Below are 14,853 nucleotides of genomic sequence, written 5' to 3'. Positions count from 1 at the left end.
ATTTGAATGAGGTACATACCCTGGTGTAACACCTATCCCTACACACTGCAGCCAAGTTAGGTCTGCGGCTCCACAGTCGCCGCCTTGAAGATATGTAGAAGATTGACCTAGGCGCAAATATGACAGGGAAGAGAGAAAACACAGAGAGAAATCATAGGGCAGTATATCTATTACATAGACTTTGAGATGGTAAGAGATGCGCTTACACTGATTAGATGGGTAAGAGCCTGTAATCCTCTATGGGACTCGCCAACGTTGTATTAACTCTGCGGCTGCTGGATCTCCAGATATCCTCTCCACGGGAACACAGATGCTGCTGCTGCATGCACTTCTTGTTCCTGGCTCTCACGTATCTCTATGGATGGATCTCATAAGAGGGGGGGGGGGGAGGAGGGAGGGGATGGGGAGGAAATAATGGAAGGGAACAGAAATAGTGTAAAATCGTTTTTTAATCTAAAAAAGACTTGTAAAATATAGCTAATCAAACTCACATTCGGTGAGAATATAGCAGGCGGTAGAGAGTATTTAGCGAGTCTCTCACACTCGTGTAGAATCGCCGGTTACCAGTCCTCTCCGCAGTCTCCGCTACTTCCGCATCACGTGCTCGAACGTAGCGTGTGACGCGGTGTGTGACGCGGCCCAGCTCTCGCGAGCTTCACTGTCTGCCAATGCAGGTATTCACTGCCGGAGCTCTCTGTAAGTGTCTCTCCACACAGGCTCCTCGGCGTGTCTCTCTCTCTGCTCTCTGCTGCAAGTCAACGCTGGCCCTACGTGTTTCTCCACTTGGGAAGCCCTTCTCCTCCCCCCCCCCTCTTATGAGATCCATCCATAGAGATACGTGAGTGCCAGGAACAAGAAGTGCATGCAGCAGCAGCATCTGTGTTCCCGTGGAGAGGATATCTGGAGATCCAGCAGCCGCAGAGTTAATACAACGTTGACGAGTCCCATAGAGGATTACAGGCTCTTACCCATCTAATCAGTGTAAGCGCATCTCTTACCATCTCAAAGTCTATGTAATAGATATACTGCCCTATGATTTCTCTCTGTGTTTTCTCTCTTCCCTGTCATATTTGCGCCTAGGTCAATCTTCTACATATATATATATATATTATATATATATATATATATATACAGTATATACACACACATGATGAACCAATATACAAATAAATGTAGAAGGGTTATCAAAATCATACTGTACTACAAATAACACTTCTCCATACAGACACACTACATTACAATGAATTTCCTTTAATAATCCTAACTGATCTTACAATCTAAATCATCAAATGCCAATGAAAAACCTCACATTTCAATCAATACATTGCATTTACATTGTATAAATGATGCATAAAATCTATGCACCATATACATTCTGCAAATGAATGTGAACAATATCATTGCAAGCTAAATACAAATACTGTACCTCCAAACAAGTAAACTATTTTAACCAATCAAGTAAACAAAAATCAATATATAAGTACCAACCAGAAAACAAAATTTAAAACCAAGGCTAACCCTTACAATACCAAGGATTACATCTATCTAATTGTAAAAAACATTATACTGTACACACATTGAAGCATTGCAATAAACAACATACAGTACATCCCCTGTATCTCCCTGCCTTGAGTGTAATCTGTGTAAGGCCCCCTCCCCCTAATGTTTCTGTTACATCTCCCTGCCTTGAGTGTAATCTGTGTAAAGCCCCCTCCTCCCTAATGTTTCTGTTAAATCTCCCTGCCTTGAGTGTAATCTGTATAAAGCCCCCTCCCCCTAATGTGTCTGTTAAATCTCCCTGCCTGTGTTGCTGTGAGTGCAGTTTATGTAAATGTGGGGAGGGGGAGTGGGTTATAACCCCACCTCCTTGACTGTGATCTGTGTAAAGCCCCCTCCCCCTAATGTGTCTGTTAAATCTCCCTGCGTGTGTTGCTGTGAGTGCAGTTTATGTAAATGTGGGGAGGGGGAGTGGGTTATAACCCCACCTCCTTGACTGTGATCTGTGTAAAGCCCCCTCCCCCTAATGTGTCTGTTAAATCTCCCTGCCTGTGTTGCTGTGAGTGCAGTTTATGTAAATGTGGGGAGGGGGGGGGGGACCCGATGTGCATACTGTGAGGTCTAACCACCCTCACCCACTACCCACATACCGTTACCCCCCCCCCCCCCATCCTGGCCATGGCCCCTCCGCTTCTGCAAAACAGACACAAAAATGAAAACATCAAAAGTAATGTCCCCTAACCCCTTAATCACCATAGCGGTTATTAACCGCTACAGTCATTAAGGGGTTAACCCACCCTCACCCACCACTCGGGACGCCTACATACCCTCCCACACTAACCCCTCACCCCGTGAGGCCTAACCACCCTCACCCAATACCCACAAGGGAGGCCTACCCACATACCGTTGGGGAACCCGGGGAACCCCCCCCCCCCACCCCCAGTACCCACAATAAAAACAATACAGTGACCCACAATAAACATCATTATATTTATTAAATACATTACCCACCCCCTGTGCCCCCCCATAAATACAAGATTTATCCTTTTACAAACAGGGTGGTCTCCTTGGGTCACCGTGGGCCACAATTGGGTCCCCACGGTAGGCCCAAGGATGTCTGGGAGCCCCGGGTCAGACCCACAGGTGTCTGCGGGGCCTCGGGTGGTTCCCACGGGGGTCTGGGGAACTCACGGATGCTCACTACGGGTCCGCGGTGCCCTCACAGAAGTGGGACCACACATCTTCATCCCCGCACCTACGGGTCAGCGGTGCCCCCACAGAAGTGGGACCACACAGCTTCATCCCCGCAGACTACGGGTCCGCGGTGCCCCCACAGATGTGAGGCCACCGCTTCATCCCCGCATGTGTCACCCGTGGAACCACCAGCCTGATACCCGTGAGATACCCGAGAAAACCACAGGTGGTCTCCAGAGGTCTCACGCGGAACCACGGACCAAACCCTGAATTTAAAAAACCTGGCCTATACATTCAATACATACACCCCCCCCCCCCCCCCAACACCTACAGTACAATAATGTGCAAAATAACTATTATCCAGATATGGATAATAGATTAATTGCCCATTATTAAAAAGATTAACTAGCATATTCAAATAAATAATAAAGTGCTACTGACCTCATCAAGAAGAAGTCTCCGTCGCCAGCAACATTCTTGTCTTATCCTCAAAATACATTGCCAAAACAAAGCACATGCATTGCAATTACAATCAGATATCAATTAACCCCTTAAACACCTTATCGGATAATAACCGCAAAGGTAATTAAGGGGTTAAGCCACACTGGCCCGATACCCACCCTTCACCCATGAATTTGTACAGTGGCTTCATCATGCAACTATATATACATATATATATATATATATATACACACACACACACACACACACACACACACACACACACACACACACACACACACACACAGAGAGAGAGAGAGAGAGAGAGAGAGAGAGAGAGAGAGAGAGAGAGAGAGAGAGAGAGAGAGAGAGAGAGAGAGAGAGAGAGAGAGAGAGAGAGAGAGAGAGAGAGAGAGAGAGATACAGTATATACACACACATGATGAACCAATATACAAATAAATGTAGAAGGGTTATCAAAATCATACTGTACTACAAATAACACTTCTCCATACAGACACACTACATTACAATGAATTTCCTTTAATAATCCTAACTGATCTTACAATCTAAATCATCAAATGCCAATGAAAAACCTCACATTCCAATCAATACATTGCATTTACATTGTATAAATGATGCATAAAATCTATGCACCATATACATTCTGCAAATGAATGTGAACAATATCATTGCAAGCCAAATACAAACACAGTACCTCCAAACAAGTCAACTATTTTAACCAATCAAGTAAACAAAAATCAATTAGCAATCATTATTTACATCCCTAAACAATTGACAGTCCATCCCGAACAATGAAACAATTAACTAATTCATGCCTGGAGCAGAACAATTTAGCATGTGAAAAAATATAAGTACCAACCAGAATACAAACTTTAAAACCAAGGCTAACCCTGAACACAAGCACACAATACAATATCAACAATTACATCTATCTAATTTTAAAATACTTTAAACACACAATAAAGCATAGCAGCATAGACAAATTATTTTAAAACACATGAAAGAAAGCTTTTAAAACAACATAATTTCTTACCCTGTATATATATATCTCTCTAGACATATATACATACATACATACAGTTGCAAGAAATGATATACCACAAAAAAAAATACACATGTTAAAAAAGCTGTTAAAAAAATTAACAAGTTAAATAAAATACATTTCACTTTAGTTCACTTACCATTACTTGCCCCCACTGACTCCCGTTGCGCAGCTTACTCACGAACCAATCCACCAGGCACAGGAACCCATAAAATAATAAACCATACAAAAAAATAAACATTAAACTAAAAATCCAAATCAATCCACGGGTCTTCTACTTGTAATCCATCTTCATCTTCATCTGTATTCTTCTATCTTCTTCTGGGCGGGGTCTTCTTTCCATCTTCGGCCACGCCCTGGTCTTCTTTCTTCTCCGGAGGCCCTTCCTCCTCGGCGTCTGGCTTCAAAATGAGACGACATAGGCTTTTAAAGGCCTATGACGTCACATTTTCGTCATATGGTTCCCACGGCCCTCATTGGGCCGTGAAAACCATGTGTTTTGGCCGATAAAAATAAAAATGATGACGTCACTTAAAGGCAATGAAAGCACAGCCAATCAGAATGGCTTTGCTTCAATTGCCTTTAAGATGACGTCATTAAAAGAAACATGGCCGGCCTCACATGGTATGGTAGCCAATCAGAGCGTGGGAACTCCATCCCTACTCTGATTGGCTCTAGTATACCATGTGACAGAGGCTTGGGGGGAGAAAGGATGTGACGTACTACAGCCAATCAGAGTAGGGATGGAGTTCCCACGCTCTGATTGGCTCTAGTACCATGTGACAAGCTTTCAATGACGTCACATCCTTTCTCCCCCCAAGCATGTATATATAGTTGCATGATGAAGCCACTGTACAAATTCATGGGTGAAGGGTGGCTGTCGGGCCAGTGTGGCTTAACCCCTTAATTACCTTTGCGGTTATTATCCGATAAGGTGTTTAAGGGATTAATTGATATCTGATTGTAATTGCAATGTATTGGCTTTGTTTTGGCAATGTATTTTGTGGACAAGACAAGAATGTTGCTGGTGACGGAGACTTCTTCTTGATGAGGTCAGGAATGTAGGCGTCCCGAGTGGTGGGTGAGGGTGGGTTAACCCCTTAATGACTGTAGCGGTTAATAACCGCTATGGTGATTAAGGGGTTAGGGGACATTACTTTGGATGTTTTAATTTTTGTGTCTGCTTTGCAGAAGCGATGGGGCCATGGCCAGGATGGGGGGGGGGTAACGGTATGTGGGTAGTGGGTGAGGGTGGTTAGACCTCACAGTATGCACATCGGGTCCCCCCACCCCCTTCCCACATTTACATAAACTGCACTCACAGCAAGGCAGGGAGATTTAACAGACACATTAGGGGGAGGGGGCTTTATACAGATTACACTCAAGGCAGGGAGATTTAACAGAAACATTAGGGGGAGGGGGCCTTACACAGATTACACTCAAGGCAGGGAGATACAGGGGATGTACTGTACTGTATGTTGTTTATTGCAATGCTTCAATGTGTGTACAGTATAATGTTTTTTACAATTAGATAGATGTAATCCTTGGTATTGTAAGGTTTAGCCTTGGTTTTAAATTTTGTTTTCTGGTTGGTACTTATATATTGATTTTTGTTTACTTGATTGGTTAAAATAGTTTACTTGTTTGGAGGTACAGTATTTGTATTTAGCTTGCAATGATATTGTTCACATTCATTTGCAGAATGTATATGGTGCATAGATTTTATGCATCATAAATACAATGAAAATGCAATGTATTGATTGGAATGTGAGTTTTTTCATTGGCATTTGATGATTTAGATTGTAAGATCAGTTAGGATTATTAAAGGAAATTCATTGTAATGTAGTGTGTTTGTATGGAGAAGTCTTATTTGTAGTACAGTATGATTTTGATAACCCTTCTACATTTATTTGTATATTGGTTCATCATGTGTGTGTATATACTGTATATATATATACAGCAGCATGACTGTATATATATATACAGCAGCATGACTGTATTTTTAATAATATTGTACAGTGAGCAGGGGGTTCCCTGAGCCACAAATCAAAGCTCAGGGGACCCCCTGCTCCTGCACAATATTATTAAAAATACAGAAATGCTGCTTCATTACCATAGCTGATAGCCACTAAGGCAATGAAGGGGTTAACCCACCGTGCCCGCTCTATTGTGGGTAGCGGGGGTGGATGAAGGGGGTATTTGGCTCTTGGTGTGAGTTTAGGACTTGCGGGGGGGTTGCGGGTGCACTTAACCCCTTCACGGCCGTAGCAGTTAATACCGCTACGGTCATGAAGGGGTTAACCCCTCCCGCTACCCACAATAAAAAAAATTCACGCACAGCAGCCCCACAATTAATAAATAAATCTAAATAAATAAATAAATAAATACATGAATATAAATAAATATATATATGTATATATATATACATATATATATTTATTTATATTCATGTATTTATTTATTTATTTAGATTTATTTATTAATTGTGGGGCTGCTGTGCGTGAAATATATATATTTATTTATATTCATGTATTTATTTATTTATTTAGATTTATTTATTAATTGTGGGGCTGCTGTGCGTGAATTTTTTTTATTGTGGGTAGCGGGAGGGGTTAACCCCTTCATGACCGTAGCGGTATTAACTGCTACGGCCGTGAAGGGGTTAAGTGCACCCGCAACCCCCCCGCATTTCCTAAACTCACACCAAGAGCCAAATACCCCCTTCATCCACCCCCGCTACCCACAATAGAGCGGGCACGGTGGGTTAACCCCTTCATTGCCTTAGTGGCTATCAGCTATGGTAATGAAGCAGCATTTCTGTATTTTTAATAATATTGTGCAGGAGCAGGGGGTCCCCTGAGCTTTGATTTGTGGCTCAGGGAACCCCCTGCTCACTGTACAATATTATTAAAAATACAGTCATGCTGCTTCGTTACCGTAGCACATAGCCGCAAAGGTAAGGAACGAGTGTTTATTTATATATGTGTTTTATTCATACTGTAGATGTGCAGAGGGTCTCCGGAGCTGAACCACTGTGGTTTTAGGTCCAGGGACCCCCTGCTTCCCGAGATACAGGCCCCTTTAGGGGGTGCCGGTATCCCTCTGCTTTGTTTACATGCCGCGGTCACGTGATCGGGACCTTTAAATGCAGAGGGATACCGGCACCTCATAAAGGGGCCTGTATCTCGGGGAGCAGGGGGTCCCCGGACCTGAAACCAACGCAGTTCAGCTCCGGAGACCCCCTGCACATCTACACTATGAATAAAAATGTATTTTAAATAATTTTTAATGTGCCGATGTTTGCGCAGAGAGAGCAGCGGATCTCTCTCTGCTGCAAACACATCTCACCAGGGGACGGCCTATAGTATCATTGATGTGCATATACAGTACTGTATGTGTATATTAGGGGTTATAGGGGTTGTTGTTATACAGTATATACTGTATATACAGTATATACTGCATTACAATTCATGAATTTCTCGGCTTCAAAGACAACACCTCGCAAATGCCCCCATGAGTTTTTACACGGCATTGCAGTATTGCAGCCAGCGGGAATAAAATGCTTACATCACAGCCGCGAAAATAACGCAATTCACCCCGGGAGAAAACGACACAAAACCGCAGATAACCGGGATAATCTGAAATTCGCGGAGCTAGCCGAGTTAGAATAAAGTTGGTCGCCACTGTATATGTGTGTGTGTATATATGTATGCATGGGTATGTATGTATATGTGTATATATGTATATGTGTATATATGTGTGTGTGTGTGTGTGTGTGTGTGTGTATGTGTGTATATATTTGTGAGTCTGCACAAACTTAATAAATATTTTATTTTTACCAATTGTTTTTTTTTTAAATAAATAATAAATTACACATGCATACACACACAAACACACACACTGTACCTTCCCAGTATACTGCCCCACGCACTATATTTACGAAAAGCATGCAGCACGTGCACGTGCGTTCGCATAGACACGCGCGGCCGCACGCTCTATATAACAGCCCTAACTTAAGAAAGAGCACTTTGATCAGGTTCTGCAGTTCATACATATACTTTATAACATTAACATTAACCAATAGTGTAGAAATGTCATATTCTTCTAGGTTTACTGTATGTTGCATTTTGGTAAATTGAAAATATTCATTTATATCAAATATATCCATATTTGAAGTGTAAAAAGTGACCTACTATACTTGGAAACTATTTTGCCAAAAGCAGTACCACAACATGCAAAATGTCAACTATAAAAACAAGAGACATTAGACATGAAAGATTACCTTTTGCATTAACATTACTCAACTTAAACACAATAGGGGTAATTTATTAAAGTGTAACCTTTTTCTTGATACAGTATATCTGGTGCAGTTTTGTGTCCTTACTTTGCAGACATGTTAACATAAACCAGTAAATGTCCAATACAATAGAGAGATGGACTAGAGCAGGGAAAGCCAACTCCAGTCCTCAAGAGCTATTAACAGGTCAGGTTTTCAGGATATCTCTGCTTTAGCACAGTCTTTGAATGAGCCACTAATTGAGCTGACTGTGCTGAAGCAGAGATATCCTGAAAACCTAACCTGTTGGTACCTCTCTAGGACTGGAGTTGTCTACCCCTGGACTAGAGATACCTGTATATACAACAAAATAAAAGATGTACGTGGTTATACATACAAATAACACAGAATGATTATTTCCCTTTATTAAAATCGAAGCATGTTTTCTGCTAAAAGTTATATTGTCATACCAGGTTCAGGCATTGGATGATTCAATTTAGATGAATATTTGATTTTTTCCGTCATTGGAGGTTTAGCATAGAAAACAGACGGCTGTACTCTGACGTCTCTATGCGTTACTTTTCTTGCTTTCAGGGGTTTATTGCGATTAATTCCACCAGTTGACTCAACGTTCCTATGTAACTGAAACAAAATGTTATATCAGGATTAACGTTTACAGGAACAGAATGTCAAAAACAAAATATCAATAACTAAGGGATCAAAAGAATAACAAAAACTTGTACGGTATGTGTACATCTTCCTCTTAATTAGCTCTGCCATCAACTACAAAACATTGTATGTACTGTATGCATGTATGTATATCTTTATTTAAATAGCGCCATTAATGTACATAGCGCTTCACAGCAGTAATATACGTGACAATCATATAAATAACAAATAATAGAAATAACACATAAAGGGAAGAAGTGCTTCAGACATAAAAGTAAAATTTAGGAAAAGGAGTCCTTGCTCCAAAGAGCTAACAATCTAATTGTGTGTTAATTAGAATAGATTCTGACAAAATAGTGATGGACTGCACATTTAGGAACATTACTTTTACATACTGATTTTTGTTATGTTCTTCCCCCAGCAATCCATGCTGCCTTCTGGACTGCTGACCAATAAGGTATTGAATGATTATTTATTTTATTTCCCATTGCAAACATATTCTCACGACTTATCTTTTTCTTCTCCTCTCATGCACCATAGGTAGAGGAACACCAATATTGGTGACATTAATAGTAATAATGGTGGAGAGAAGGAGAATATTAATAATGTGTATTGTATGATGTTGTTCTAACAATGTACAGCAATGTACAGAGAATGTTTGGCAGGTACCATGACTCCTTGCTGCAAAGAGCTTACAATCTAATAGGGGTACCTGAGGCTCCTGGAGATAAAGTGACTTGACCAAAGTCAGAAGGAGAGTGGACACTGTTCAAACAACTGGGTTTACCCACTTCAGAGACAGTTTTATCACAAAGCTACTCATTCAGCCTAATATCATGGAGGAGTCCGAATTAAACATAAGGCTCTGCGTAATAGAGGAGTTCCAGGCATGGGAAAGTAAGTTTAAAGCATTTTATTTTTATGTAGCCCTCCCTCCCCGGCTCCTAGGAAGATTACATCGGTGTGTTATATATGGCTGCTCCGCATAGGTTCTACATTACCGGTGCAGGATTCAAGCGGCTGGGCCATAAGGTAGCAAGTTTGTGGAATAATGGGCGCCAGGAAATGTTGTCATATAACAGTCTTCTATTCAGGTCACAAGGCACGGGGACCACACACACCACACTTGAAATAACGTTGTACGGTTTCTTTATTTTTTGTTATCGATGCTTTATGTGCTTCCATGAATGCCCACTCTTAATACTCAGAGGAAGGTATATCTCTTAGTTGCTTAACTGTTGAGACCCGGCCCCCCTCTTTTTCTGTTCGGGATACCCCGCTATGTTATCCCGGTAGTGCTAGGCCCATTGGGAATCCTAGCGGGTCATATACAAGTGACCTGAATACCTTTTGTCAGTGCCTGCAGAAGAGGGCTGTTAATGAAGATCCGTGGTTAGAGCCGATCTGCCGACATCCAGGAGTCCTAGTTACTGAGGCCCTCTGTGACATGCAGTTTTCATACTTTGTATCTATATTGGACTCTCTTAATCTTCTTCTGGGATCCTAACTTAACCAGGGTACTGTCCCTAGCTAAAACATAATCAAGAAGAGGGGGGCATGGTTTGTACTATTGTATTATGAACATCCTATCTCTCCTCCCCCAGGCTCCTCTCCTCTTGTCCTCCTAGAACCTAACTTCTTGAACTTTCTCCTCCCCTTATCTCCATGATGTCATGATCCCATGGCAACACAGGGTGGGGCCCAGTACATGCTATCCATACTAGTAACCCTTTAGAAAAGAGGGTTACATTTATTTAATTCAGTTTCAAATATTCAATTTGCATCAAATGTAACTGAGTACTTCAGTACTCCCCCACAAGGATAGCACTGAGGCATGCATGCAGTTCCTTGCAACATCTCCCATAGATCAGAAGTACAGGGCTGAAGTAATTACCAAACTGATAGAATACATGTATGTATGTCTTTATTTATATAGCGCCATTAATGTACATAGCGCTTCACAGCAGTAATACATGTGACAATCATATAAATAACAAATAGTACAAATAACAGATCATGGGAATAAGTGCTTCAGACATAAAAGTAACATTGTAGAAGAGGAGTCCCTGCTCCGAAGAGCTTACAATCTAATTGGTGGGGAGAACGTACAAAGACAGTAGGAGGGCATTCAGGTAAGTGTGTCTGCAGGGGGCCAAACTTTATGTATCATGTGTTCAGAATATCCACAGTGCTACTCAAATGCTTCTTTAAGCAAGTGTGTCTTAAGGTGGGTCTTGAAGAGGGTGGTGCTAGTCGGGTATTGAGGGGAAGAGCATTCCAGTGGTGCGGGGCAGCCAGTGAAAAGGGTTTAAGGCAGGAGAGGGCTTTAGATACAAAGAGGGTAGAGAGAAGACATCCTTGAGCAGAATGCAAGAGTCGGGGTGGTGCATAGCGAGAAATTAGGGCTGAGATGTAAAGAGGAGCAGAAGAGTGTAACGCTTTAAAAGTGAGGAGGAGAATTGAGTTCGAGATGCGAGATTTGATAGGAAGCCAGGAGAGTGATTTCATCAGGGGAGACACTGAGACAGATTTAGGAAAGAGTAGAGTGATTCTGGCAGCAGCGCTTAGGATAGATTGTAGGGGAGACAGGTGAGTGGCAGGAAGGCCGGACAGCAGGAGGTTACAGTAATCGAGATGGGAGAGAAGGAGGGCCTGAGCCAAAGTTTTAGCAGTCGAGTAACAGAGGAAAGGGCGTATCTTTGTTATATTACGGAGGAAAAAGCAACAGGTTTTAGATATGTTTTGAATATGAGGGGCGAATGTGAGAGAGGAGTCGAGTGTGACCCCTAGGCAGCGTGCTTGCGCTACTGGGTGAATGATGGTGTCAAAAGACTACCTAGTGTATTAATGCATGAGTCAGTACAGGTAACGTTTCTGGACACTAGGTCCCTTCCTCAGACCTCAGAGGTGTTTGGTCTGAGGAAGGGACCTAGTGTCCAGAAAGGGACCTAGTATCCAGAAACGTTACCTGTACTGACTGATGCATTAATACACTAGGTAGTTTTTAGACACCACCAAAATCTTTTGTGTGCTCCTTCTATTTTTTTGCTTATTACTGTCACATAGGATCCAGCTTTGTGACACCGGGATCAACAGGAGGAAAGCAGCAAAAGTGTATTTTTTGTTTACATTTTGGCTATAAGCAGTGTTTTGCCATCTATATCTTCTTTTATACTGGGTGAATGATGGTACTTTCAACAGTAATGTGGAAGGAGGTGGTAGGGCCAGGTTTGGGAGGAAGTATGAGGAGCTCTGTTTTTGCCATGTTAAGTTTAAGTTGGCGGATGGCCATCCAGGATGATATACATCTTCACACACAACTACTTCAGCTTCAACAAGGACATTTATCTACAACTAATAGCGACTGCAATGGGCACCAGGATGGCACAGCAATATGCCAATCTTTTTATGGCCAATCTTGAACAGAGATTCCTTACCACGTGCCTTCCCAAGATTTACAAATATTACAGTTCCATTGATGATCAGTTAATAATATGGAAAGAGGGCAAAGAATCTCTCAAACCAATTTATGAGTCTTTGAATTCCTTCCACCTATCAATTAAGCTCAAAATAGATAATTCAGCAAACCTAGTGAACTTTCTAGTTACCACAGTAACACTAAAGAGTGGCAAACTACACACATCTGTATACAAGAAATCCACAGACAGATGAAGTTACCTCCATAATTTCAGCTTCCGTTCTTCAACCCATGCTGACATTACAACACATTTTCCCCAAACCTCCCATCCTTGTATTCTGGCAACCGACAAACCTCAGACACAAGTTAGTCAATAGAAAACTTCATAACAAACTGAAGGACGCTGTTAATGGCACAAGACCATGGAACCACACACGCTGAAAACATATAAGCCAAGATCCCACAGCCAGTCACGGAAATAGAACATTCAATGTCAAAGGAACATTTTGCTGCACATCCAGGAATGTGGTATATATGATTCAATGCAGCAAATGTGACCAATGATGATACATTGGTGAAACCAGACAAAAACTTCAAACCAGAACGAACCTACACAGATACAATAACACACCATGAAGAAGGAAGATATTGCATTCCAGTGAGACACCACTTCTCACAGCCAGATCATTCTATACCGTAAATGACTTAAAAATGCAAATCCTTAATGGAATGTTTAAAAGCACTCAAGAACTGAAAAATTGAAACTCAAAATGATAATACATTGACAAGAAATCAAGAGTACTTAATTCTAATATGGGTTTTTAACCCACTACCATAATTTTTTGCAATGGTTCTCCCTACTTCTCTGCATATTTTACAATTAACCCTCTCTCCCCTCTGCATCCCCATCCCCTTGCACACTGCTGATGGATGGATGGTACTGATCCCCACTGTCCCTTTTCATCCATGTATTGCCCTGTCTGTTTATTCTGTCTCAGCATCATCTGCCTTAGATGGCTATCTTGTTTTTCTTTTTTTTACATCTGTGTTAAACTCATGGAATCTTTGTAAATCAGTATTTTGACCTGAGTAAGGTTTCAGCTAATACTGAAGTACTCATTTACTCTACACTATTGCAACTGGACTTACACAGCTATTTCTAGTTAATTTTTCAAATGTAAGAAACTCCTTTATCACATTTGACACAGATCAGTTGACAGTGTGCGTTAAGCTGAGAAAGAAATGAGTAGAGATGCCTAATTTGTTGCATTGCTAACTTCTCCTATTGACAATTCACATTCGTAAGATGATGCATGAGACCAAAATGTACAAAGTACCTTAATACAATAAGACTAATAGACACAGGATGAAAATTACAACAAGAATGCCATTTTTTTGTTTTGATACATAGGCAATGATATGTTGTTCTTTCTCCTAATCAATCAAGAGCTTGAATTGTAGTGTGAAGCAACTAATGTACTAAGGGTAGGAACATGATGCATTTTCCACATACAAAATGAAATAAATCATTTACAAAGGCTCCTACAGAAACCTTTATCATAAAATATGTATTCCCTATTTATTTCTCTTTATTTGTTATAACACTAACAGTTAATAAGCAAAGCATTTAAATGAGGCCAAACATGGGCTAAAGGTACATCTGACTGCTACCCTTTCTGTTTAGGTCCGTTATTGGACTATGACATTATAAACTAACTGTACCAACCATGACCTTTGCAGGAGTTATAGAGAGAAATACCTAAAACATCCAGCTGATAATTTAGAAGTCCTGTAGTGACAGATGAAACTCCCAAGGTCTGAAGAGGGAGAAATAGTCCCATATTTCAAACAGTAGACTAGAAATAGCAAGCAATCAGTGGAAATACAAGTTAGCTTAGCATCCGTTTTCAGAAAATGCTAGAAATCATTTTTTGGGGGCTTTAGTAATGGAACACCTTGAAAAGCAATAAAGATTTATAGACCTTGCTATCAAAGTCAATTATATTGCCATAGTAGGCAATACACATTTAGCATGTTAAATGAAGCTCAAGCAACTAAATACAGTCCAATATTCTATAAAACAGGTAAAATGTGGGAAATAAAATGAGCACAGAAAGTTATAATATAACCAATATTAATACAGTAAGTCAAGAACGAACATCAAAGGGAAAATTGGTGGAGGTCAGAATTGCTCTTTTGTCCCCCTTCAGAAACATGTATTTAATGCTATACAAAATAACAGACACCAGGGGCAAATCAGAAATTCTGATTGGGGGTGTAGTCCCAGCGTCA

General features: G+C 41.1%; 1 protein-coding gene across 1 annotated transcript in view; it reads right to left on the bottom strand.

The window, feature by feature from the left end:
- The window catches only part of DCDC2C (doublecortin domain containing 2C), a 289,074-nt gene that overhangs the window by 129,461 nt on the left and 144,760 nt on the right, over nucleotides 1-14,853 (bottom strand). The window contains exon 7 of the mRNA XM_075595053.1: nucleotides 8,945-9,116. Coding sequence (XP_075451168.1) covers nucleotides 8,945-9,116 — 172 coding nt within the window. The remainder of the gene's footprint in view (nucleotides 1-8,944; nucleotides 9,117-14,853) is intronic.

The sequence above is a fragment of the Ascaphus truei genome, chromosome 4, assembly GCF_040206685.1.
Source record: "Ascaphus truei isolate aAscTru1 chromosome 4, aAscTru1.hap1, whole genome shotgun sequence".
In the NCBI taxonomy this organism is placed as follows: domain Eukaryota; kingdom Metazoa; phylum Chordata; class Amphibia; order Anura; family Ascaphidae; genus Ascaphus; species Ascaphus truei.
The sequence above is the reverse complement of the archived record's forward strand: the minus strand, read 5'-3'. Positions and strand labels throughout refer to the sequence as shown.